At 49.1% G+C, this 27,233-nt stretch overlaps 1 protein-coding gene across 1 annotated transcript; it reads right to left on the bottom strand.

Moving 5' to 3' along the window:
* Positions 1 to 1,791: 1,791 nt before the first annotated feature.
* On the bottom strand, positions 1,792 to 10,151 carry TLX3 (T cell leukemia homeobox 3; the record flags this gene model as incomplete). Its single annotated transcript, XM_079970096.1, has 3 exons — positions 1,792 to 2,152; positions 7,749 to 7,992; positions 9,716 to 10,151. 3 exons carry the CDS (start codon positions 10,149 to 10,151, stop codon positions 1,942 to 1,944), a joined length of 891 nt encoding a protein of 296 aa, XP_079826222.1. The 3' UTR covers positions 1,792 to 1,941.
* Between the last annotated feature and the right edge of the window lie 17,082 nt (positions 10,152 to 27,233).

The following is a 27,233-nucleotide window of genomic DNA, read 5'->3' as shown; positions in this document are numbered from 1 at the left end:
TCCATGGGCTGTTAGGCTGCTGAATGAAAAGATAACAACAGGGCAACTGAGTTTCGGGTTTGGTGGGTGTGCATCAGTAAACGAGGGGAATTAAGACTAAGAGAGCCGAGTGGGGGCTGCTCCAGTAATATACAAGTTGTATACACTGTATACAAGTTGTACAAGTGACAATCAAGTATTTCAAATTCAAAAATTCAAATCTTCAGCTAAAAGGACCAGCAGGTGATGGTGGAGGTAGATGATTCTCGGGCTGCGGATGCTGAAGGGGAAGAGTCAGCTGCGCGGGAGAAAACACTGAGCCCCTCAGTCCGCCTTAGCCGTTCAAAATCCAGGTTTCAGGCTCCCTTAATCACAGCTCAGACCAGAACCATTTTTAAAGAAAACGTTTATTTACACCTTTCAGCAAGTACAAAGTATTATACACGGTCTGGATCAACCTCCGCTCTTCCTTCGTAGTTTTATTATGAAACATAAGGCGCTTTCTCTCTACTTCGGTCGCGGGCAAAGGGCATCGGCTGCGCAATGGGGTTTGGGGGGGGGGACATGGGGAGGGAGGCTGCTTTATTTTCTTTTTTTGCTCCCCCCCACCACCCCCGCTCCAACCAGCCTCGCTCCGTCTTCGTAGCCTGCCAGAAAGGGGAGGCTGGGGCGGAAAATAATCATAATAAAGGCAACCGAAAGTCTGCGTGGCGTGAAAGGGGAGCCCTTATTACCGTGGCGAATAAATTACGGGTGGCGTTAGCTTCGCTTGGGAGACAGCTGGGGGCGGGCGGCTTCTCAGCTTAACAGGGTTCCTTAAGATAATGGATTTATTTTCCTTTGCTAAGTGGTTTTCGGGGTGGGAGGGCCGGCCTTCCAAGGTAAGAGCCGGAGGAAGAAGGAAAGCGCCCCCCCTATTATATTCTCCTTTCTCGAGCCAACCGAAAATATTTGTTCCGCTTTCCATAGAAATATCAAAGTCCTCTCTCTGCGTATTAACAGTGCTCGGCATCTCGAGGCATAAATAAATTAAATTATTCACATTTTCTTTTTACAGACACACACAGAGAAATGACCCCCTTTCCTTCTCTCCGCCCCCGCACCTTCTCCTGTCTCCGGGGCACCGCTTGGAGACTCCCGGTCCCTGTCGGGGCTGTTTTGTCTCGACGGCCACCATTAACCAACCATTAGGAACTGGGAGGCCTGGGCAACGGAAGGCACCCGGCAAGAGCTTTCCCAAAAAGACGGCATCCCCTCCCTCCCACCATCGACTCTTGCGGGTGAGTAGGGAAGCGGGTATCTAGCCCAGGGGAGGCAATGCGGGAAGAGGCGCACTGGTTTTCCTGGCGCAGTACCCAAGAGTTTATCGCTCACTCGCTCACTCGCTCACTCACTCACACACACACCGAGGCAAAGTTCTTGTTTGTTTTGTTGTTCGTTCGCTTGCTTGCTTGCCCTTGGAAAATTCAGATATATGGTGGGGCTCTTGCCTTTCGCCGGGGGAGGCGAGATCTGCGACCTTCTCTCTCGCTTCTGGGCCGCCGAGAGAGGCTTGGGGAAACTTCCAAGGCTGGAAGGAGCGTTGAACTGGCAAGAACCAGCCAAGTAGTTCTTGCTTGGTGGCGGCGGTGGGCAGGGTGGAGGGGTAGGAATATGGCTGGCGAGAGCATTCCTCATACAATAATCCATGCAGTCTCCTCCAGGGATACGGAGGGCCTCCGCGAGGGTCCATCGCCAGCAGCGGCAGCAACAGTGGTGTCAGAAGTGGGATCACCCCTCCCCGCGGCCAGCGCGCACTCGCGTCCTCGGACCGCTTCCCGTCCTCGGTCCTTTTCGCGGTTGTGGGTTTTTTTGGTCGGAGCACCTTCTTTGCTGAGTTTCGGCCTTCGGTTCATGCAGGGAGAGGTGGAGAAGGGTGTCTGCCTTTCCGAGGCCCGCCCGCCGGCCCGGGCCAAGATCCTTTTACACCAGGGAGGTGACGGGCGGGATCTTGGAGCCTTCCTCTTCCCAGGGCTGGAGGTTCTGCAGCGCGAAGAGCGAGGAGTTGTGCAGGCAGAGCGGGTCGGGCTGGATGGAGTCGTTCAGAGACTTCTGGAAGGCGTCGTGTTGGAGCTGCAGCATCAGCCGGCTGGCCTGTTGCCTCTCGGCTTCCCTCTCCTCCGCCGTCTGTCTCCTAAAGAGGAAAAAAGGCACAGCTCAGAAGGTCCCCTCGCTAGGCAGCCGACGACGCCCAAGCAAAGCCCGCGCTCGCCTTCCGTGGCCGTCGAGGGGAAACCGAAGGTTCCCTGCGCCACCGGCCGCCCGCTTCCTTCCAGCCCAAACGAAATACAGTGGTACCTCGGGTTACATACGCTTCAGGTTACATTCGCTTCAGGTTGCAGACTCCACTAACCCAGAAATAGTGCTTCAGGTTAAGAACTTTGCTTCAGCAGCAGCAGGAGGCCCCATTAGCTAAAGTGGTGCTTCAGGTTAAGAACAGTTTCAGGTTAAGTACGGACCTCCGGAACGAATTAAGTACTTAACCGAAGGTACCACTGTACTTTTCTTTCTCTCTCTCTCTCTCTCTCTCTCTCTCTCTTTGGACACCGCAAATTCCACCCGGGCTCACTCAGAAGGCCGCCCTCCACCCCCGAGTTCACAGAAAGACGGGCAGAGAGGATTTGCAGCCTGGAGAGAAGGCCCCAGGTTTACTCAGGAGGGGTTAAGTTTGCTCAACTCCCCCGGTCGAGCAGCAGCGCGATCCCCGGTCGAGCAGCGCGACTCAGGCCTCCTCGGGAGAAAAGAAGGGGTTCGGTGGAGCTTTACTCCCAAGCGGGCGCACAGTGGCAGCCCTTTTGGCTCGCCGGAACAGTTTCCACGGGCTCCGAATTAACAGGGTCCTTTTATTCGTTTAAATAATAACTCTGCCTTCTGCGAGGGGGATGCGGCTTTCAAAGAGCGCAGCTTGCTCAGATGGGGCTCAGATGGCGGCCGGCCCATCCCACCACGTCGAGGACTTTCCGTTCCCCCATCCTGGGCGCCCCAAGCGACAGGCGCGTCAAGGAATCGCCCCCGGCTGCTTTAACCGGATCGTGGCACAGACACCACCTCCTCCCTTTTCCGCCCCTCGGAAGAAGCAGGAAAGTGCCTCTTTTTCCGCGATTTATTCCAACTGCTACTGCTTCGCACCTGCCGCCCACAAATCAAGGCCGGGCGAGCGCCAGAAACTTGGCGCGAGAAAGCCAGGAGGGACGTTCAGTAAACACGAGAGCCGCACATCCCAACGTTTCCCAAACTGAACGACACCCCCCCCCGCCAAAAAAACCCTTATCTACGCTCTCCAAAGCAGAGCAATACCACCCCTAAAAGAGACGACACTCCCCCAATCCCATTCCTCCCTCCCGCAAAGTAAGCCAGCAAACTAGACCCGCGCGCACACCTGGGCATCCCCATAATTTAAGTGGGGCAGGAAAGGCCCGCTTTGTACGAGAATTTGTCAGAGGAATTCAAGGATAAATGGGCGGGAGAGGGCTGCAGGAGAGAAACTGAGGCATGGAGGTCAGGCCTGGGCGAGCCATGAACCCGTTAATTCGAAGGATTTCGTTTCTAGGCAGATTCAGCGCCCGATCCGCAGCCCGTGGATTTGAGATTCCTTGACCTCAATTAGCGCAGGCGTTAGCCTTGGTTTCCCGCACCCGTAACTTTCAGTCTCGCTTGTCCCTTGAAACAAGAAAGCGCGACGAAAAGGAAACCGCGATATGATGCGCCCGAGATGGAGACGCGGCGCGTCTACACAGGCGCGCGGACTTGCTCCGCTCTCCAAAAGCGATCTCTCCTGAATTTGGGCCAAATTTTGAGGCGCTCCCAGAGGTCACCTGCCCGGGAAGCCAGGTGGAAATGGCCTGCCCAATTTTAACCCCAAAAGGCGCAAATTCTCCTTGAAATGCCCGCGGATGGAACATCTCGGCGCCAAACGCCTTTCTTCGTTGGCCAAAGTCCTGGCGCTTTTCAGCGCCGCGGTGAAGCCCCTTGGAACTCACCGCCGTTTGGGAAAGTAGGAACGGGTTGACTGGGTGAGGACCGGAATCCCTGAACCGCTTTGACTCCTGTGGCCGCTCAAAAACGGAGTCGAAGAGGCACCGGGATGGAAAAACCCCTTTCTCCCGCATCCGCGCTCTGCTCAGCTAAGGCCAGTTTCCCCGGAAATCCGGGCCGCAGATTTCTACGCGGGGCGACTTCCTCGCGAGTAAGCCTCCTCCTTGCCCCGCAATCACCACCGGCATTCAACAAGGGTTTTCGCCTTCCAACGCATTTCCCCAGGAATCCCTCCGGATCCTGGTATTTTTTTAAACTGCGGGGCACCGATCCGGCGGCCGAGGCCTCTTGTTTGAGCCGCGGACAGCGGCGATCGCGGCCTCTGCAGCTGCTGGTCAGTTCTTGAAACGCCGGTTGCATTTCCATAGGAGGGGATCGGAATCGTCGTCATCGATTGCGGGGGCGGGGAACAAAAATAAACCCCGAGTTTTCGAAAAGAGGCGCATGATTTCTGACCGAGCCGCGGGGGACCGGGGAGAGCCGTGAATAACCGGCTGAATCCGGCAGGAGCCCTTCAAGTCATCTGGGGCGAGACTGGGGGAAATGGAACAGTGCTATGGTTTTTTCAAATGTGGAAAACAACCCTTTGCAATAACGGGAGAGGGGGGTTCTCTACCCTTTCCAAACAATTTCCAGCTACAAAACCTCTCTCACTTCTCCCCCTCCCAATGCCCAAATTTAGAACCAAAAAATAAAATAAAATTTAAACGTATTTCGCATTTTTCAGACCGAAAGGCTTCATTTTCAAAAGCTGAATTAAAAGGCTTTTGTTCTGGCGTGTGGATATTTGTTTTTAGAGAGACTGGAGGGGAAAGGTAGGAGCTTTTTTTTTTATTTATCAGTCCATCTATTCCAACCCATTTTCCCAGGAACTTTGCTCGCTTGTTTTGGTGGCCAAGCGACGCGAAACAGTCTCCGGACCTGCCTTTGCGCTGCTACAAATGAATAGGCGTAATGCGGACCCTGAATCAGCACTGCATAAAATGTCCAGAAGCAGTGGCGTAGCGTGGGGGGTGCAGGGGGGGCCCGGCCGCACCGGGCGCAACATCTGGGGGGGGGGGCGCTCGCTCGCACTAACTAATCTAGTGGAAGAGACTCGAGTGCTAAAATCCAAGGGTTAGCGGGCGCAAATTACTTGCCTTGCCCCTGGTGCTAACAACCCACGCTAAGCCACTGTCCAGAAGCATTTCAATGATGATTGTAGGCGGTCGAGGTTTTTGTTTTATTTTATTTTATTTTGGGTTTGTTTTTAGGCGCAGGGTGAGGAATGCGGGTAGGAAATCCGCGCCGAATCCCTGCTCTCGCCCAACCTCCGTCTGTTAAGGGTCGCAAACGAAGGAGCCTGACAGCTATTATGCGCCAAGATGCCAAAAGTGGGTCCCTATTGTGGGTTTTTTCAACCTACAAATGAGACCCTGTCCAACAGATTTCCAGAGGAAACAGAATCGGTTTTTCCTCTTGTAATGTTTCCAGTTTGTGACCCGGGACTTAGATCTCTTAATCCAAATGATGATAATATTTCATGTTATTTTCTTTTTTTACTTTTTGGATTGATCTGTTTTTATTGTAATCTATGCTGAAAGGTTTCAATAAAAAATATTTTTAAAAAGAATAGCTAATAATAATAATAATAATACTGTTATTGTTGTTTTTATAGCATTACTGTGAGCGTAGCATTCACGTTATCGTGCCGTTAACACAAATACAATAATTATATCGGCATTTTTGTCCGAGGGCCTAGGCGCTCATCGCAACCGCAAAACGATTCCATTTCCATTAATCGGATGTCCTACAGCGGAGGAGGACGAGGCGTAGTCAGCGTCGCTAATACAAAGAAAGCGTTGCAAGTAACAGCGGCCTTGGAGCGGTTTGCAGCCTCAAACGAGAGTGGAAACGATTCTGGACCGACAGGCGTCGAGCAAACCTCCCAGGAGAGCAGATCCGGCCTCCAAAGGCCGGAGCCTTCCGCGCCCTGCTTACTCGGAAAAGCAAGAACTGCTACGGAAGTCGGCAGAGTTTACTTCCGAGTAGCGTGTTGCCATTCAAAAGACACACACACACAAATATATACGTATATATAGGTGTGTCCAGTAGCTCTCAAGAACGCTTGAAGAGCAAATCTAGGAGTCTAAAGTTTGGGGGAAATAAAAGGGCGGGTATATTTTTTTACTGCGCTCCGAGCTCAGCCTTGCGCTTTGGTGTAAAGAGTAAATGGACGGTCTGCGCTCCGTTTGCGCCTCTGGGACAGCAGTTTCGGGGTGTTGCGAGGGTGTATTTCATTTTTCACTACGAGAGTCACAGGGTGATTTCTAAAGCAAGTTTGAACCCGGGGATTCTATAGGACAAGAAGAATCAGGGAAGGGGGGTCTGAATTGGAACCACGGAGCATAGGAAGGTAGTTAGCCCAACTCCATTTTCCCATTGACCCCTACCAAGGCGATGGGCCCTGGAAACGCTTTTCTCGGTGCCTCTGCGCGCCTGGAAGCCAAATAAATCAGAAGCGCCTAGCTGGATCAGTCCCGTATTTTACCTCCAGCAGCGATCATCCGGGCAGCACAAGCCAGAGGATAAAAGCGACAGCCCTTCTTGCTCCCACGTCTCAGCAGACGCCCGGCTTTCAGAGATAAATTGCCTCCGAACCTGGAAGTTCTGCTTAGTTTCCATAGCAAAAGGCAAGGAATGGGGGGGAGGGGCTGTTAGACTCCAACTCCCATCAGCTCCAGCCAGGTAGCCCATGGTCAGGGATGATGGGAGTCCTGGAACAACTGGGAGATCTCCAGCTCCCCATCGCTGGCACAGACAGGCCTTTTGTCCACGAAACAATCTCTAATCCTTTTTGAAATGCGTGTACACCCGTGTCCGTCCTCGCCTGACTATTAATTCCGCAAAGGAGCCACAATGTTGTACCGATCTCTTTGCAGATTCACCTTTGCTGTGAGAGCGAGTTCCTCTTTATTAACTCCCGGATTCGCGCTATATTATTAATTATTATTATTATTATTATTATTATTATTATTATTATTATTTATTGCCTCGTACTGTGGTCGCCTTCCTTAATTTCTACCAAAACAAACAAAAACTCCAGAAATACAATGTGATGCATTTATCGTGAACAGAATGTGAGCAACTGGTTTGTTTTTCCCTGTCATTACCTAGATCCTACCTTCCAAACCAGTGGGCCTGAGGTCGCTGGATGGAAGGGGACGTCTAGAACGGGCTCCATGTGTGCGTGCTCCGCTTTTCAGGATCAGGCGTTTAGGATGCCGGCGGAAGGAGGGCAAACGCCTCCTTTTCAGAGAGAGAGAGTCGGATGGGCCGAAAATAGCGCGGGATGCCTGTGGAAGGACTTTGGGATTTGGCGTTGGGCTCTGTAGTGTTTCATAATCACGGTGTGGGGAGAAAAGATTCTCACCCGCTCGCCGAATAAATTACGGCTCTATTTAATTTCGCTTCTGCCACTCTGTCTAGTAAAGGAGAAGTCACACGCCGCTAGAATTAGAGCGCCGCGCTCTTCCTCGGTCGCTGTCCATTTCAGCACCACTTCTTTCACCAACTCCATTTGTGGCGACAGAGAAAGGTGTCAGGGCGAAGGGTAGGCCCCGATCCCTAGGTATCCTGCTCCCTCCCCACCCTACCCATTTACTCCTTCGGTCCCCCACCCCACCCCACAGCCATCCACTGACCCACCGACTCACCGCCACTTGGTCCTGCGATTCTGGAACCAGGTCTTGACTTGCGCGTCGGTCATCTTGAGCGACTTGGCGAGCGCCGCCCTCTCGGCCGAGGCCAGGTACTTCTGCCGGTGGAAGCGCTTCTCCAGCTCGCAGATCTGCACCCGGGAGAAGGAGGTGCGCGGCTTCTTGCGCTTGGGCGGGGTGCGGTTCTGGTAAGGGTGCCCGATCCGCCGCGTCACCGTGAAAGGAGTGAGCGCCGCCGCCGCTAGGACAGAAGACGCGGGCAGGGTGAGAGAGACGCGCAAAGGAACGGGGGGCAGAGAGAGAAACAGACGGGAGCCCTGCCCCAACCAGGCTAGGGGCCCCCAGGGCAGCACAGGGAGGGAGGGGCAGAGGGGCGTCATTTCTCTTCCCTCTATAAGCCAACAGTGCTTTGATGGCCGATAAACTCCGCTTCGGAAGCATCTTAGCAGGCCTCGGGAGTTGGACACTTAGACATGGTAAGAGAAAGCAGCGCAGGAGAGCGCCTGGAGGCGCCCATTCAAGCGCGCTTAACATGGATTAGTTTAGTTCTCTTAGTGCTGTGTGACATTCCTCCCCAGTAACTAGGCGGGTGGCAAAAGTGGGTGGCTTGTCCCGCCCATGACCACCCTCCCCCATCCAGTCCATCCTTATGGGTGACGTGGGGATTCAAGCCCTCCCTAGAGAGACTTTGTGAAAGGGAATCGAAGTTATTCTGGACCCATTAATTTCGAATCACAGAGAAGGCGGGCGCGCAAGTTAAGGTATGTGGTGTAGAGACCAAAAAAAGCGCATCTCATCCACCCAAAACAGGGACGGGCTAAGTAAGAACAGCCTTGAAGAGAGAAAGAGAGATGGATGGATGGAGGCGAAGCTGTTAAGCAATAGTGGAAATAAGAGTTTTCGTTTTCAGGAACTGGCCAAATTGCGTACATTCCTGGCTAGGAAATATACTCATCAAGCCAGCAAGTGATGATGAAGATAATCACATTTAATATAGTGCCTCTCGAAGTTTAAAGGGTTATCACATTCATTTTCTCTGTCTGCTTATCCTAAGATTTGCTGATGGGCACCTCAGCTAAAGCCCCCCTCTCTCCACAATTAAATGCCTTCACCCCGAAGTGAAACACCACCACATTCATAAAGGGAGGGGGCTTATCTGAAAAGGGATTTTCTAACCTTGCCCATCTCACCGTTTCCTCGTCCTTCATCTAATCCGCGTTGGATTCGAAGATATTTAAATTACCACCCTAGCTTTCTCATTTAGTTTTTAGCTGCTTGTTCTCCGCCTCCAGCCCCGTCTCGTACATTCTGTAATCAGATTAGGCACGGCGATTCCCTCGCCTTCCCCTCTCTCCTTGTACACTGCGATTTAAACAAATCAGCCCCAGAAAACCATGAATTAGAATCGAGGCTTTGAATTCTGAGCGCGGGGGGTCGATTCAAATTAGTGGCGAGGGGACAGCTTTCCAGGCCGTCACTATTTACGGTGATTTTTATAGAAAAGAAAAGAAAATCCCTAAGAGACAAACATAAAAAGGGAATAAGTAGAATGTTTGCGTCTCAGTCCTGGCCGCCCAAATACTGAAACCACCATTTGGTACCACAAACGGATCAACCGCCTCCCTCACTTAGACACACGAACACATTCCACATCAGCAAAATGGGAATATTTATCTCTCCCTACAAAACTGAATTGCATTGGGGTTTGTTTTTTTTAAGGAGATTTCTTTCCCCCCTGTTGAAGCTGCATGATATTGAGGCTGAGTGCCTGTGTGCGCAATGTATGTATATTCACATACATCAGTATAATTTTTAGAAGCACGGACGCTTTGGAAACACGCTGCCAAAGGAACTTGCGGGCTGAAGTTCGCCCTCTTTCTCTCTCCTCTCTCTTTCTCCCGGGGTCGTGCCTCTGAGACACCCCCCCTCCCTCCTCCTCGCATCCCAACCACCCCTCCACTTACCTGTGAATCTGTCCTTGACGAAGCGTCTGCTGCTTTCCATCCAGGGGAAGTTGAGGCTGCCAAGACTGGGTACAGCTGGCATGGCTGGTATGGCACTAGAAATGGGAGGTGGCACTGCCCCAGGGATGGGTCTATGAGCTGGCACCCTGATCACGCCAGATGGAGCCAAGCTGAGATTCACACTGTAAGATCCAGAGTCCTCGAAGGGCGCCCCGATGCCAGGGAAGGCGCCTGGGAGAGAAGGGTACGGGGCGCCCGTCCGGCTGCCCACGGGGCTGCCCAGGTAATTCGCGCTGCCGCCGCCGCCGCCGACGTCTGATCCTCGCGGGGCGGGTTGCGAAGGGGTCTCCTGGTCGGAACTGTTTAAAATCTGATCAATCCCGAAGCTGATGGGTTCGTGTTGGTGCGGGGTCTGCGTGTTCGTTGGCTGATCCATCCTTGGTGAATTAGAAATATTGGCTCAAACGAAAGGAGAAGGGGTAAAAAAAAAAAAACCTAAAAAAAAACACACAACAACAACAACAACACCGTAAGAATTCCCCTATAAAAACGCTCCCCTTCCTTATTTCACAGTAGATCCATGTAAGGTCCTCTTGGTGTGTATGGATGTCACACTGAAACTTTGCCAAGACTGGTCCAGCTCGCCAGGCTCTCTGTCATCTTTTTTTGAACCAAACCTGGAGTTCCTGCTTCTAATTTCTCTCCCGCAGCTGCCATTGGCCACCCCAAACAAGCCTCTCTCCTCCCATTGGCTCCCGGGTTTCAATAAAGGCCTAATTCATTGGAATAGGAGCTTAGGGACTGTTCCGTGGTGACATCATTTTAACAAACGAACAATAGGTCAAATTTATTAGCTAAGATAATGCGGGGCGGATATTGCAATGAGCATCTGCGAGGGTTGCCTTTCGAAATTAGAGATATGAAATTGAACAAACCTGAGCAATTGCTGGGGGGGGGGAGCTCCCTTCCTCCCCTCCCCCCTCCCCTTCCCACCCTTTGGAATCATTAACAAATATGCTAGTTGAACAGAATTCCAGGCTGGCCGTTGCCGAGGCTGCTCCGTCCCTCCTCGGTGGATTAATTTGGGATCGATGCCCCTCTTTCCTATATATTGCTTTGTTTGCAAAAGGGAGGAAGGCGCGGGCTGACCGCAACTGGGCCGATTCCCCGCTCCGCGCCCCGTCTTAAGGGGTTGGGGAGATGTTTTTGTTTTTAAATGCAAATAAAGGGAAACCATTCTGGTTTGGGAAGTCCAGAGTTATCCCCATCTTTCCTCCTGCCCCCCCCCATTTAGTTTGAGGGATCCGAAGCCTTCAGACACCCCCCCCCCTACGAAGATTTACTGGGAAATAAGTCTCATTGGACCCAGTGGGACTTGAGGGCCGAGTCAAAAAATGCCTAAGGACAGTCAGCTAGGGGTATTTATACAGGGCAATTCTCCCTCTGATTAAGGATGGAAGTGGGTTTTCTGGAAAACAACCCCAGGCCAATGAAAAGGCGAGCATTTTGGTAAAATTCACATATCCAGAGGTATTTAGCAGCGCGCTCGATGGCGTGTTTATTTGGCGGGTGGGGTTTTAAAATAAAATAATAAAATAGAATATGTCAGACTGCAGCAATCCATAACAAATGTTCGACCCAGAAGCTGGGGTAGGGGGAAGGAACTCAACCCTCTTCCAATTTCTGCAAGTGGGAAAAGAGAATCGTCAAGTGCTTTTCCCTGGAGGAGGAAAGACTCTCAGATTTATCCAGATTCGAATCTGTTCTGCGGTATGTGCATGTAAAATATGTCAGTAACTAAAGTGGCCTTTCTTCGGCTCGATGCCTTTTAGATCTGTTGAAATACAGCGCATCGTTCTTTGTGGGGTGGTGGAGTTTCCCCAGTGTTTTATTTGCCTCAGTCTCCGTTTCTTTCCACCTCATGGCAAGAAATTGTTCGCCTCCCTCTTGGATGAGCCTGGCCGGTGTTTGCACGGCGCAGCCTCCGTCGCCGAGAGGGAGCCTCGGAAGAAGGGATTCCGTTTTGGATTAATTCCTGTCAGCGAAACTTATTGCCCCGCCTTCTGGTTCTGTGAGTTTGGAGACGCTCCCTAACGTCCAAATTGGACTAAAAGCGTTAAAAATTAAATAACGTTCAAATGCATTTACTTAGTTTCCCCTTTATAAAGGGAAATGAAAACAGGGAATAGAATTTTCCTTTTAATAGAATGTAATAGTATTTGATCAGCACCTGTTAGGGCTGATTTCGTGATTTCAGAAAGCGGTGACAAGGAGGGAGTATATTAGTTTTTAAAGCTTAGGATTCAATTACCGCAACACACTGAATAATTTAAATGGCAACAGTAAATGCAAAGAGACCTGCGGAGTTTTATTGGGCTTATTGCGCGGAAAGGCGGACGCGAAACAGGAGGCCCCGCGCGCTTCCCTCCGTCCTCCGCAAAACCAAGTCCCTTTCCTTCCTTCTCGGAAAGAGGGTCCAGCCTCCTCTCGAGGAGACTTCGAAACAGAAGGCGACTCCTGTCTCCTTCGGACCCTTGTCTCTTTCTAGTAAAGATTTTATATGTCTCTCTGCGTGTGCACGCACACATATATCTACGCGCTCTCGCTCTCTTTTTTCGTGCCACAGAATTTATTTTCCCACACCCAATTTTTCATATTTTCCCTGGTGTATTCGCGTCTAGACATGGACCCAGGTATATATATATACCTAATTCATTATACCGTATGTACATCATATATGTAACCTAATTCATTATACCGTATGTACATCATATATGTAACATAATAATATAAACACACACCTTATAATATCTATAATAACATTTCATAAACGGAAGTCTGCGTTTTGGGACTGAAACAGAGGAGGATGTCTGCATTTGGACGTGGCCAAGGGGTGGAGCACCCTTTGGGTTCCCGGCCTTCTTGGGGACTGATCCACACAGCCTGCCAGGCTGAGGCTCCGATGGCTTAGTCTGTTCCACTGAAATTAAGAGCAATTTCTTCCGATTCCACACCGGCGTTACCCCAGTACACCCGCTGTCGGTGGTTCGCAGAATGAAGCGTAGCACCTGGCTCCTCGACCCTTGTTTGCTCGCAAGGAAATCTTATGTCTGTTTGTCTCTGTGTGTTTCAGTTGTAGAGAGCGTGCTCAGGGTCTTAACTCCAAACGGATCTAACCCTCTGTTCTTAAATTCAAGGGAGGGAAGAGAATAGTGGACAACTCTGATCTCCGCCAAGGAAGATCTAAACCCTGCCATGGCGCATGGGCGCATTTTTCGCGGCTCCTCAGTAAAGTCAGGTTAGGAACCTGCGCCACAATCCTAGGAGGGGGTTCGGCCCCTCCAAGGCATTTTGCTCTTAAACCTCTCTATTAAGAGATAATCCTCAAAGGAGGGAAGCGCGAGGTCTCCCCAAGGGTTGGAACTTTTACGCACGCGAGACCGGCGTTTCCTTTTATATCCTATTTAAATGGCACTAAAATAGGGGCCAGTTCAACCCACGGTGGTTTGCGCGCTAGGAACCTAGCGATTAAAAATAATAATCCTGAAAACTTTCCCAAGCGGATGGAAAATTCTTATATCCACCGTTAAGGAAATGAGAACAGAAGCCTTGCTGATCCGATCTTAGCTACCCGGCAGAGGAGAATGGAAAGTAAAAAAGGGGGACTTTATTTCCAGAGGAACAGAGGAGGAACGCATCCGTTTAGCCGCGTCTTTGACATTAGCTGCGGGACTCTGACAGCCTTTTCAGATTTGCATGGGCGTTAAATGAAAGGGCGGGCCGAAGGCAGATCAGGTGAACTGAAGCCAGGGGAGGGATCCAGACGAGGCGCTAAGTCCAAGTCTCGCTACGCCCCTTTTTCAAAAGAGCAATCTAATGGATGTTAAAGACATCCGATTGCCTATGGAGTGTTTAAGAGGAATAATTAAAAAGCCAATAGATTCGCAATCCATTCCCCCACCCCACCCCCGCGCCGCTCTTTCTCAAGAAACAGGGAAATGGACAGCTAGCACAGAGGAAAGCATATACTTATAAATATATATAAATAAGTTCCTTGTGAAAATGACCTAACGTAATTTCGAGGCCGCTTGCCTGACGTGGAGAGCGCCTCTCAGTTCAGGCGCCGCTCTTTTCCAGGCGGACGTTTTTAAGAGTCTGCCCAGATGGAATGTGAAAGATATTCCTTTCACTGATAATCCGATTAAGGGAAGGGGAAGAGACCCACCGTCTCAGGCACAGCCAGCTCATTCCCCAGGCGCCTGGCTGCTCTTTCGGAGATGCTTCTACCGTCGTGGTAAACAGAAGAGGACCGCGTGAAGAAGGAGGAGATCGGCGCGAAAGAAGGAACTAAAAATGCGAAGGCGGTTGCAAATCAAAGGAAAAAGATATCCCCGTCTCAGGTCTATTTTCCGCCTCGCTTTCGTATTTATACGCACTTGCACTTGTTGCGAATAACCTGTTGACCTCTTCACGGAGTGGATCGGCTTGGGCTCTTAAGTTTCAGCCGGAGCTCCGCGTGCGCTTTCAGGAGCGCGCGTGGGGCTCCCAGGCAGGCTAAAAAGCTCCCCACGCCTCATTCACTTCCACGGCCGAGCCCTCGCCCCCTCTCGACTGGAGTGATCCAGCTCGTATATCCTTCGTCCGTATCCTTCGTATTTCCGTTCTCATTTTCTTTCATTCATATGCATGTTCTGTGCTTGATAACTTGTAGAACAGAGACAGAAGCACACGGTTTATTCCAAGGTGCGTATTAAAACACACATGCAAAGAGAACAGATAATATTTACGATTTAATGTAGACACATATGCTTTACTAAGCAATCCTATGCATATCTCCTCGGAAGTAAGGCCCGCTGATTTTCAGTGAGGTTCGCTTCCAGGAACGTGGATTGCAGTTTCAATGTATGCTGTGTGCGCGCGCGGCTATAGACAATATGTGTGTGACATAGAATTGATCATACATTATTTTAGTTTTAATGTTATTATGCGGGGCAGGGCTTACATGCCCCCCCCCAATATTTTATTCATGTTGGCACCCCTGCTGCTGCTACGCACTCAGCATGCGTGGGGCGTTACAAAATAAAAGGTCTCTGCCAGGAGCAGCTTACAATCTAAAAGTGATGCGCGACGGAATGGGAGCAGTCAGAGGGCCGGAAACTTGAAGCTGGACAGATTCCCTAGACAGGCGCAGACAGAAAGTTTTGGGCACACACCTCTTGCTAGAAACCGGCTCCGCCAGTGGCTGGCTGGGCCAGGTCCCGTGCCCCCCCCCCCTTTCTCACTGCTTCTCCGGCCACCCCCGGGCAGGCCTTCCTTCGCCCGCCTTGGGGTGGGGTGGGGGGGGGCCGGGAAGCTGCTGCCGCCGCCGTTACCGCCGCTGCCGTCTGGGAGGCTGAGCTAATTGGATTCTCTCCGCTTGCTCTCGCGGCGTGTCTAAGCGGCCTGATCATTAGTTTGAGTTTCCTATAGAGCGGAGCTAATTGGATTTACAGGATACCAGCAAGCTGCTCTGCCAGCTTCCCGGGAAAGAAGGAGGCGCCGAGTCCCAGCTCCGGCGAAGGGCGAAAGACCCCTCGAGGAGGAGAGGCGCCCCCCGAGGCGAGCTTTTTTTGCGCAGCAGAAAGCACCCTCCTCTTCTTTTTGGGGAGCCTCTCCGAGCCGGATCCTGACTTTTGCAAGAGAGGGGCGGGGGCGACACACACACACACACACACACACACACACTTGCGCGCAGGCACAGCAATAAATAAAGCGACACCGGTCCTGAATCAGGGCAGTCTTTGTTAGAGGAAATTGCAGCTTGATCTGCATAATGGAAGTTCTAGGTGCCCAGGGCTATCTCTTTATTGCGTGTGTGTCTGCTGTTATCAATTTTGCGAACGATTTCACAGGGAGCCTGGCAGACTCGAGCTGGAATAATATGCAAAGATTAGCTTTGAATAATGAATGATGTGCTTTTAAACCAATTCCAAAGTGTCTCTGATAGTACAATATGAAAAGGGGTGGTAAGTAATAGTGGGTTTTAAAAGGCGCTAGTATGTTTTTATTACTATATTTAAAAAAAAAAGATATCTATATTATTTTGGCAAAATGGATAATATATCACGGAGTCTTTGATAATCATATAAACAATACATTTTTCTTTGGAAGATATCTCTCTCTCTCTCTCTCTCTCTCTCGGCTTCACCCAGTTGTGTAGGGCTTGGCTACCTTATTAAATATTAACTCTTTTTTAATATTAGCTTTTAAGTTTAATATGTTGACGTTCTGTACTTTTTACTTTAATTATATTTTATAATTAATAACTTAGCACCGGTGGTATTCTTAAACGCGACTTTATATTTGCACTCTTCCACCCCCGCCACGTCATAAAAAAAGCAACAACAACAAAACTTGTGAATTAATTTCCAGGGCGGGCTTTTAAAGGGTCACATCCTGTAAATAAATGTTTTCTGTTCCCGATCAGGTGAGTTTATTACCGGAGATGCCGTTTTATATCTCAATATAAATGTTCCAGAATATTTTATGGAGAGGCCCTGTAATATATCGTAGCCCATGCAGAAAACATGCATGTAAAATACCTAATTCTACAAACGGTATTTTACTAGCCTACGAAAGCCAGTGAAAACGTTCAATTAATTCGTTAAATTGCAGGCGATTTATGCATCACCATGTTCATATTTCATAGTGTTATTTAATTCATTTTAGTTACTTGGTTAAAAAAACAAAACATGAGCTTGTTATAATTTATTCATTTCGGAAAATCCATGCATTTTCAGCTAGTTCTTCTGTTTGCGAAGTTTTCCACTTGTTATCCTTTCCAACAATGAGAAAGGTGAAAGTGCCGCTAATCGTTTGAAGTGTGTACAGGGTGTGGGGGGAAAAGAAAGAAAGATTATTCTAATAAATGTAAGAAAATTCAGTTTAAGTTTTTTTAGGATGAGTGGTGGTGTTGTTTTTTAAGCATCAGGAATGAAAGGGGTGTGTGAGCACTGAAAAGACGGCCCTCGCCCTTTTGAGATGCTGCTGCTGCCAGGAGTGCGGCTACCTTACGCATTGGGAGACCCAGGCCGAAATAAATACTGTTAAATATCCCATTGATTCACTGTTTGCAGCAGTTTGGCGACGCCCAGCAGGAGTTCAGGGAATTGGTCCTCGTACAGGATTCCTTCAAGGGATGTGCTGGATCATCCGGATCATGCCCACACACCCACCCCGGCCCGCCCCCACCGACCGATTTCAACCCCTGAAGATGAGAAGGATCTGAATACAGGGCAGAATACTTTGGCATCAACACCCAGCGCCTTGCAGGCCAGGCAAGGGCGCGGAGACAGCAAGGCCGAGGCGCTCTCTCTCTCTCTCTCTCTCTCTCTCTCTCTCTCTCTCTCTCTCTCTCTCTGTGTGTGTGTGTGTGTGTGTGTGTGTGTGTGTGAGAGAGAGAGAGAGAGAGAGAGAGAGAGAGAGAGAGAGAGAGAGAGAGAGAGAGATTCGTCGTAGCCAACCCACAGGAAGAGAAAGAGAAAGCTGAGATGCAGGTGGAGCGGGAAAGGTCCCAGTCGCTTGCCGACGTTTCCTTCTGGCTAGCGGGCTTCTCCACGGCCTCCGGCTCCATCGCCACTTCCTTGGCTTCGGCGGAATTTGGCTTGTCTGGGGAATGAGTTGCTGGAGGAGCAGCCGTAGGAGAGAAGGAGAGCCGGGCGACAAATCTCCCCTGCCCAACCGAGCTGTGCTCCTGGGAGGGACACGTGCAGGCGTAAAAGCGAACGAAGGAGGCTGCTCCGCGTTTTGACGCTTACTTAGTGGAAGCGACTAGAATTCCCCGACTCTGGGTCCCACTCTGTGCTATACACGTAAAGCAGTATCATACCACTTTAAATGGCCATGCCCGCCTCCCCCCCCCCCGCCCCCGAGAATCCTGGGAAGTGTAGTTAGATATGGGTTGTTATGGGACCCACCTATTCCTCTCACAGAACTACAGTTTCCAGAGTGCCCTCGAAAAGGCGTGGGTGGTTGTTACACAGCTCTGTAAATTGTTGGGGGTCTCATCAGTTCCCAGGTCCCTTAAACAAACTACATCTCCCAGGATTCTCTGGGGGGGGGGGGAGAGCCATGACTGCTTAAAGATAAAGGTAAAGGGACCCCTGACCATTAGGTCCAGTCGTGACCGACTCTGGGGTTGTGGCGCTCATCTCGCTTTACTGGCTGAGGGAGCCAGCATACAGCTTCCGGGTCATGTGGCCAACAGGACTAAGCCGCTTCTGGCGAACCAGAGCAGCGCACGGAAACGCCGTTTACCTTCCTGTCGGAGTGGTACCTGTTTATCTACTTGCACTTTGACATGCTTTTGAACTGCTAGGTTGGTAGGAGCAAGGACCGAGCAACGGGAGCTCACCTTGTGGCTGGGATTCGAACCGCCGACCTTCTGATCAGCAACTCCTAGGCTCCGTGGTTTAACCCACAGTATAAGTCACCTGGGAATGCATCAAAGAGGTGTTTAAACACACACATTCCTGCCGCTCTTTCCAATGCCACCTCCTTCTTCCCTCAAATCAATCTGGGAATTCTTAATATTTTGAAATAGGCAACCCAGTAACTTGCCTGTTCTCATTTCCATCTACCAGGCTTCTTAACAGCACATTCCAGGTTAGGCTACCAATTCTGAGGATCTGGATTTGCTCCTGGGGGAAGGAAACAGAAGCAGGCAATGAGGGAGGGCAGAGGGAACCCTATCCATTGTATTCACTGTTGTTGTTTCCAGTAAAGTGCATGTCTAGGTGTGCAACCTAAAAACAAACAAATATTGAGGCCTGCAGAATCTCTCCACTTCCACCAAAGACACAGGATAGAAATGGCTTCATTCGACATTTCATGCCATCATATGGAACTAAATTTAAAAATAAGCACCACCACCAAAGACAGGAGTGCCTGGCGTGCTCTGGTCCATGGGGTCACGAAGAGTCGGACACGACTAAATGACTAAACAACAACAACCACCACATCCTACATAAATGTCACAAGACAACATGGACTGAATTGCCAATGCCTCTCCCCTGGGAGAGAGCAGCAAGGAGAAGGATAAAGTATACATTGCCAGGAGCTTTGGAGAGAAGTCTAGCAGGATGTCAAGTAGAACAAACAAGGGCCGCAGCAAATCAACAACAAAGATCTGGTTTGGACAATTACCTGTGCAGTAGCAACCTTGTATAGGTTGTGAACAGGCCCACCCTTTACTCCCTCCATCACACAATGTGCTATATGATGCAGCCACCTCTTCTTTTGTGGAGCAAAAATTGTACCAGTGGAGAGCCTGTGCAATTGGGCACCCAAGTAATATAGAGTGGTCCAAGTGTCCCTATTTTCCAGGGACTGTCCCAGATTTACAGAAGCCATCCTAGTTATGGATTTGATCCTAGAATGGCCTGCTTTTCCTTGTTGTTGTTGTTTAGTCGTTTAGTCGTGTCCGACTCGTGAACCCATGGACCAGAGCATGCCAGGCACTCCTGTCTTCCACTGCCTCCCACAGTTTGGTCAAACTCATGCTGGTAGCTTCGAGAACACTATCCAACCATATCGTCCTCTGTCGTCCCCTTCTCCTTGTGCCCTCCATCTTTCCCAGCATCAGGGTCTTTTCCAGGGAGTCTTCTCTTCTTATGAGGTGGCCAAAGTATTGGAGCCTCAGCTTCAGGATCTGTCCTTCCAGTGAGCACTCAGGGCTGATTTCCTTCAGAATGGAGAGGTTTGATCTTCTTGCAGTCCATGGGACTCTCAAGAGTCTCCTCCAGCACCATAATTCAAAAACATCAATTCTTCGGCGATCAGCCTTCTTTATGGTCCAGCTCTCACTTCCATGCATCACTAGGACACCCCTATTTTCATTGGAGAAATGTTGGAGGGTATGAAGTTATGTGACCCTTGAGCCAAGGAGATAAGTAACTATACAACCTTTAAAAGACATCTTAAGGCAACCATATATAGGGACGTTTTTTTTAATGTTTAATTATATATATATATAATGTTGGAAGCCACCCAGAGTGACTGAGGCAAAAATAATAAAATTGTTCTTCTTGTTGTTATGGAATAGGACGTCCCTATTTTCATTGGAGAAATGTTGGAGGGTATGGAAGGAGAGTGAGATACATTCTCCCTCTGCCTCACAAAGGACCAGAATTATTTTGCCTCAGGGAATTCTCATACTGTTATGTCTGGAGTCTACAGGTAAACTAGCTGTTATAAAGCATGGCGTTTTCCTTCTCTCAGACAATGTCCCTGCCCTCTCTCCCTGTTTTGCCTCTTTTGATGTCCTTGCCTCAGCTGATCTGATGTCACAGAGGGGGCTCTGAAGTCACAAAGGGGCTGGACCAGGTAACCAGAGCTGACCAGGAAAAGGACAAGATTATGCCTGTCTCCTTCCCTTCCTGCTCATCACATGTACTGATAGTTAAATCTTGGTTCAGCTCTGGTGATGAGACAGGACCCTCAGCTTTCACCTGAGAGAAGCCGGCTAGTTTAAGGGACGGAGGGCAGGTTATTTAGTGTTCAAAGCGATGTTCTGCAGTGGCTGGCTGCACCTGACACTTGACACGGATGCCTCACTCTGTTAAAACTGTGTTCATGGAAGACATCTTACCTGGCTGCGAGTGATCACCAAAGAAGACGACTCGAATGGTGCAGGTAAGAGAGGGACTGGAAAGAGAGATGTCAGGATATATGATCAAGAGCTGGTACACTAACCCCCCCCCCCCCAAGTTTGCATGTACCATAAGTTAGTCCTATGTCTTTTTCAGTGGAGTCATGTGTAGCCTCTTAATGGGAATCAGGCAGATGACATTGGGCCAGCAAACAGAAGAGCTGGACCAGCACAATGAGGCATCTATTCCAGCGTCCTGTTCTTACAGTGGCCAAACAGATGTTAGTAGGGTATCCACAAGCTAGATCTGAACACAAGTGCATATTAATGCAGCATTTTAATACCAATGTCATCTTCTGGAGGTTTGCCAGGAAAATTCATTTATAGTTTCAATTTTCTCTTTAATCTGGATTTGATGTTAATTATTCACTCTGTGCTAATTAATACTAATGAATGTTTCATACAATGTTGTAAGCTGCCCTGAGCCTCTGGGAGAAGGCAATATACACATTCCTATATACATTACTTGCCCTTTTGGAGGTCTTTCAGCACAATTATAACGGAAGGGGAACAGTAATAAAACAACAACCAAAAACAATTATTTATCAGTGTCTTAGGACAAAAGAGCAGGACTGTGCATGGAACCAACAATCCAATTTGTGGCCCCGCTTTGTAAATTCAGGTCAGACCTGATTTGGCCCAGACCAATCCAGACCAAATCCAAATTCTAATCTGTATGGCAATCCAGAAAATCAGACCAAATGAGTAATAATAATATTTATTATTTATACCCCGCCCATCTGGCTTGGTTTCCCCAGCCACTCTGGGCGGCTCCCAACATAATATTAAAAACATGATAAAACATCAGATATTAAAACTTCCCTAAACAGGGCTGCCTTCAGATGTCTTCTAAGTCAGATAGTTGTTTATTTCCTTGACACCTGAAGGGAGGGCGTTCCACAGGGCAGGTGCCACTACTAAGAAGGCCCTCTGCCTGGTTCTCTGTAACCTTACTTCTTGCAGGGAGGGAACCGCCAGAAGGCCCTCAGCGCTGGACCTCAGTGTCCGGGCTGAATGATGGGGCTGGAGACGCTCCTTCAGGTATACTGGGCCGAGGCCATTTAGGGTTTTAAAGGTCAGCAGCAACACTTTGAATTGTGCTCAGAAATGTACTAGGAGCCATTGTAGGTCTTTCAGGACCAGTGTTATGTGTCTCGGCGGCCGCTCCCAGTCACCAGTCTAGCTGCCGCATTCTGGAATAGTTGCAGTTGCCAGGTCACCTTCAAAGGTAGCCCCACGCAGAGCGCGTTGCAGTAGTCCAAGCAGGAGATGACTAGAGCATGCACCACTCTGGTGGGACAGTCTGCGGGCAGGTAGGGTGTCAGCCTGCGTACCAGGTGGAGCTGGTAAACAGCTGCCCTGGACACAGAATTATCCTGTACTTCCATGGACAGCTTGCCCCATTCAGGACCTATGAAAGCAACAGGGAAGTGGTTTCCTACACTGCTGGGGTGTCAGCTGAACCATCCCTTTCCCAGAGTTGTATAGTCTTTCATATTTTTTAAAGCTGTGCAAGTTTAAAAATGGATTTACGGATCTCTGAACTGGGCCATGTTTCTGTGAAAGCTAGTTTTCGATCTGGAGCATGGTGACGCTCACTACCGTCTTTGGCCCTAGTGCAAGTGGGCTACATCCAGAGCTTTAATGAAGTCCTTGGCTGTCCGTAAAGCAGATCCTTTTCAACGTTTGATAGAGCTCCAGTTGAAGCCATATAACCCATTATTATCTGCTTTGCTTGTCATGTTTATACTCCATTATTATTACTTTTTAAATGAAGAGGTGAGGCAAGGTGGACAGGCTTCTGGAAGGAGATCAAGAGAAAGCGATGCGATGAGAACCTTTTAAAAAGACAGGTAGCATTTTATAATAATGGAACATTAATTGATATTACATTACTCGGAAATTCCTATGGAGTTGCATATATTGCCTCCACAATAATACAAGGAGGACAGCAAGATGGATAGCATTGCACAATGAAGGAAGAATGGATTTCCACGTCATCGTATTAGAAGTACTGCCAGATATTCCTTTCTGGAGAAACGAAGCAGGTACCAAGAGGCAGATTAGCTTTGCTCTGTTGTCTTGCTATGGTTTTGCTGACACGACTTACCCAGTCTTTAAAAACAAAGTGTCATGCATGGCGGTGTATTAAATATGGGCTTAGTTAATGTGTGGCAAAATGCTAAACAAAACCTCTTTCCTGCACGTTATATTGATTGTAAGGTATCAGCTGCAGGTGGGGTTCTGGTAGGACTTTGTGACATTGCAACTGACTCTGGCTAACCAGTTTGTCATGTTCACCCTGTTGGCTAGAATAATCTTATATCGCCTTGTGCTTGTAATGAACCCTTGCTCCACGTACCAGATTTCAAAGCCTTGCTCCACGTACCAAATTTCAAAGCCTTCCTCCACGTACCAGATTTCGAGGAGCTTGTGGATGAGATGCTTGCAACAGATTCTCCCCCTTTCCCCAAGTGCTTCCTCCTCCTCCTCCTCCTCCTCCTCTTGCCAATACCCATTTGCTTGCCCTCCCTCTAGTCTTGAATCTACACTACTGTATTTTTCGCTCTATAAGACGCCCTTTTCGCCTCCTAAAAAGTAAGGGGAAATGTGTGTGCGTCTTATGGAGCGAATGCAGGCTGCGCAGCTATCGCTGAAGCCAGAAGATCAAGAGGGATCGGTGCGCAGTGATCCCTCTTGCTCTCCTGGCTTCAGCGATAGCCATGCAAAGCCTCTTGAGCGCAGCCAGAGCACTCCTGCCTCTTCGCTCAAGAGGCTTTGCATTGCTTTCTTGTTTCCCTCCTCTAAAAACTAGGTGCGTCTTATAGTCGGCTGCGTCTTATAGAGCAAAAAATACAGTATATCCCCAAGGGAGAGAATAAAGTAAGCTACAGTTACTGTTCCTCCTTTTCTCCTCTGCTCACTGTTTACTTGCATGGAAAGAGCAGGCAGAGAAGACAGCAACAACAAGGAGGTGGAGCAGGGCCAGGGGACTCTAGGGCCTGGCAACAGGCCCCAGTTTAGACATGGACCCTGGCAAGTCTCCAACAGTGCCAACCCCCTGATGCCAGTCTTTGTTGCCCCCTAACGGTACATGCATCAGCCTGAGAAGTAAGGTGACCACTTCTGCATTGCCAAAAGACAGGGTGCACATTTGCATGAAAAGGTAACTGATAATTGTTGTTGTTTAGTCGTTTAGTTGTGTCCGATTCTTCGTGACCCCATGGACCAGAGCACGCCAGGCACTCCTGCCTTCCACTGCCTCCCGCAGTTTGGTCAAACTCATGCTGGTAGCTTCGAGAACACTGTCCAACCATCTCGCGTCCTCTGTCGTCCCCTTCTCCTTGTGCCCTCCATCTTTCCCAACATCAGGGTCTTTTCCAGGGAGTTTTCTCTTCTCATGAGGTGGCCAAAGTATTGGACCCTCATCTTCAGGATCTGTCCTTCCAGTGAGCACTCAGGGCTGATTTCCTTCAGAATGGAGAGGTTTGATCTTCTTGCAGCCCACGGGACTCTCAAGAGTCTCCTCCAGCACCATAATTCAAAATTATTCAGCGATCACTCTTCTTTATGGTCCAGCTCTCACTTCCATACATCACTGCTGGGAAAACCATAACTTTAACTATACAGATCTTTTTTGGCAAGTGATGCCTCTGCTTTCACCAATGGTGTAAGGTGAATTTTTTTTTGTAGTGGGACAGTTAGGATCAGAGGACCAACTTGCAAGTGCAACTGGGAGCCCCCCCCCCAGACGTCACTCGTGTGAGCATCATGTGGCTCCCTCCCTAAGCTGGGCAGAAGCTTCTTGGGCTTTAGAAAGGAGGCACCAGGCCTCTGACAGGATGCTGGAGCTCTGATGCCTCCTTCCCAAAGCTGGGTGGGCTTTGGGAAGGTGGCAGGAGGGCTCTTGGACCATGTCAGAGCCTCACACCTGCCTTCCAAAGCCGGGCAGAAGCTTCCTGGGCTTTGGGAAGGAGGCATAAGACTTTAATACTCTAATTTACCTGGAACATTTAGGGACTATCCTAGCCTCCCTACACTGACCACATGCCACTGATATGCACCTCACCAAAGTGGGGAAAGTGGTGACATGTGTCCACTCATGTCTTGATGTCCGGTTGCTAACTGCTGATGGCCAACTTCAAGGCCTGCTTGAAAATTGCTTAAATCATTTTTTATTTTTTTGCCTGTTGTAGCAACTGTTCTGTGCCAGGGACGTGGGTGGCTCTGTGGTCTGAACCACTGAGCCTCTTGGGCTTGCTGATTGGAAGGCTGGCAGTTCAAATCTATGCGATGGGGTGAGCTCTCATTGGTTTGTTCTAGCTTCTGCCAGCCTTGCAGTTCAAAAACACAACAGTGCAAGTAGATAAATAGGTACCGCTACGGCAGGAAGGTAAATGGCATTTCTGTGTGCTCTGGCTTCCGTCATGGTGTTCTGTTATGCCATAAGCAGTTTAGTCATGCTGGCCACTTGACCTGGAAAGCTGTCCTTGGACAAATGCCAGCTCCCTCGGCCTGAAAGCGAGATGAGCGCCACAACCCCATAGTTGCCTTTGACTGGACTTAACAATCCAGGGGTCCTTTACCTTTTCCTGTGCTAGAAGCTGCATGCTTATTAATTGCTTCTTTTATTTCTTAATGTTGTATTTTATTGTATTACAATCTGCATTCCGTACAATTCAAACCTTAACACCATGGGTAAGCAAACTAAGGCCCGGGGGCCGGATCTGGCCCAATCGCCTTCTAAATCTGGCCGGCGGAAGGTCTGGGAATCAGCATGTTTTTGCATGTTTTACATGAAAAGGAATGTGTCCTTTTATTTAAAATGCACCTCTGGGTTATTTGTGGGGCACAGGAATTCGTTCATTTCCATTCCCCCCCAAAAAAGTCCGGCCCCCCACAAGGTCTGAGGGACAGTGGACCGGCCCCCTGCTGAAAAGGTTTGCTGACCCCTGCTTAACATAATGCAATGTAAGAGATTAAAAAAAAGCAGTAAAAATGCAATTAAAACCAATATGCCTATTTTACATGGACACGGCACGGACCACCTAAATGAAGCCTATAGGCCACTGGTTGTCCACAAACCACAGTTTGAGAAACTCTGCTGTAAGGTATGGATAGAGGCAGCATTCCATTTCTACATCTGCATGGGGAAAGCGTGGCATTTCTTGCACTGCCAATCATAACCGCAACCATTTCAATTCAAAACTATGGACAGCAGTGGACAGTATCCTCTCTGCTAGGCATGGCAAGCTCTGACAAGACTGTTGTGCGGTGGAAATGTACGGCAGCATTGCATGAAATGCAGATGGAGTGATTTGAAGGGAGAAGCGTGCCAAAGTACAGTGGTGCCCCGCAAGACGAACGCCTCGGAAGACGAAAAACTCGCTAGACGAAGGAGTTTTTCGTTTTCTTAGCCGCTTCGCAAGACGCATCTCCCGCAAGCTCCGGGGATAGCAGGGAAACGCAGCGCGCCTTCCCCTCTCTCTCCCCGGACCCCTTTTGAACCAAGGGGTGGCAACGGGGAGAAGCGATTCTCCCCGCTGCCCCTTCCCTTGCTTTAAAACAGGTCCGCGCCTTCCCCTCTGTCCCCGGAGATTGCGGGGCAGGCAACGGGGAGAAGCAATCTTCCCTCCACCGCCCCTTGCTTTAAACAGGTCCGGGGACAGAGGGGAAGGCGCGCGGCGCTTCCCCTCTGTCCCCGGACAGTCTCCATAGGAACGCATTGATTGATTTTCAATGCATTCCTATGTGAAAACGTGCTTCGCAAGACGAAAAACTCGCAAGAAGAAAAAACTTGCGGAACGAATTAATTTCGTCTTGCGAGGCACCACTGTACAAAATCGGCCAGCTTTTGTCATCTCTAGAATGAATCTTGGTTCACTGGTACCAAGCAAGGATGTCTTTCTGCCCTTCATAATTATTTGCATCCAACTGGAATCTACTTTAAGAGGAATAGCACATTACAGGTCGATATCAGTGCGCAGACCAGACACAGACCAGTTAGCCCACGAAGTCAGCATACTACTCTGTTCCATTTTATTCTTTATATTTTATCCAACAATACTCAAGTCCTTACCAGATTTCCCCCCCTCTACTAAATATAACTTTGTTTCAAAGACTTTTGTTGGGCAAATTACATTAGGGTGGATGGCGCAGGTATCCATTAGAGTTTATTTATCGTGATACAGTTTAGATCTCACGCTTATAAATAACTTATGTTATGGGGCTTTTGTTTGTAGAAATGTAACTTACATATTTTATTACGCTTTTCTGTAAACCTCAAAAACAAAGTTGTCAAAGCAGCACTCTTAAACTAAGGTACATAAAATCTGCACCACCATTATTTTTTAATACGGCAAGGAAGCCATGGTATTTCTCAATAGTTTGAAAGGTTTGCTGTCACCATAAACACACACCACAATAAAACATTAAAAAGTCGGAGGAATTATTTTATGAAGTGCATAGGCACCACAAACTGCATTCCTCCAAAGCATTCTTATGTAAGAGGAAAAGGAATATTTTTCTAAGAGAGCTAGATCTCCCTCTCTCCTTCTTTCCCCACACCTCTCATTTTTATTTATTTTTTTAAGACAAGCAACACAGCCTTCGCTGGGCTACAAAGCAATACACACTTGTTTACTTCTCTATGTAAAAGCCTGGTAGATGCTTGGTTTCATCTCGTGGCTATACAATGCTTTAGTGGGACGAATCAAACTGAAAATCCTAATTTGTTAAATTTATAGCTGCAATTTAAACTCCCACGTACTCAATTCAGAGGAAACTACTGTTGCCTACTTCTCGGATGCTTTTAGAATATTCCCCATCCCA

Source organism: Podarcis cretensis (genome assembly GCF_951804945.1).
Source record: "Podarcis cretensis genome assembly, chromosome: 3".
Lineage (NCBI taxonomy): Eukaryota > Metazoa > Chordata > Lepidosauria > Squamata > Lacertidae > Podarcis > Podarcis cretensis.
The sequence above is the reverse complement of the archived record's forward strand: the minus strand, read 5'-3'. Positions and strand labels throughout refer to the sequence as shown.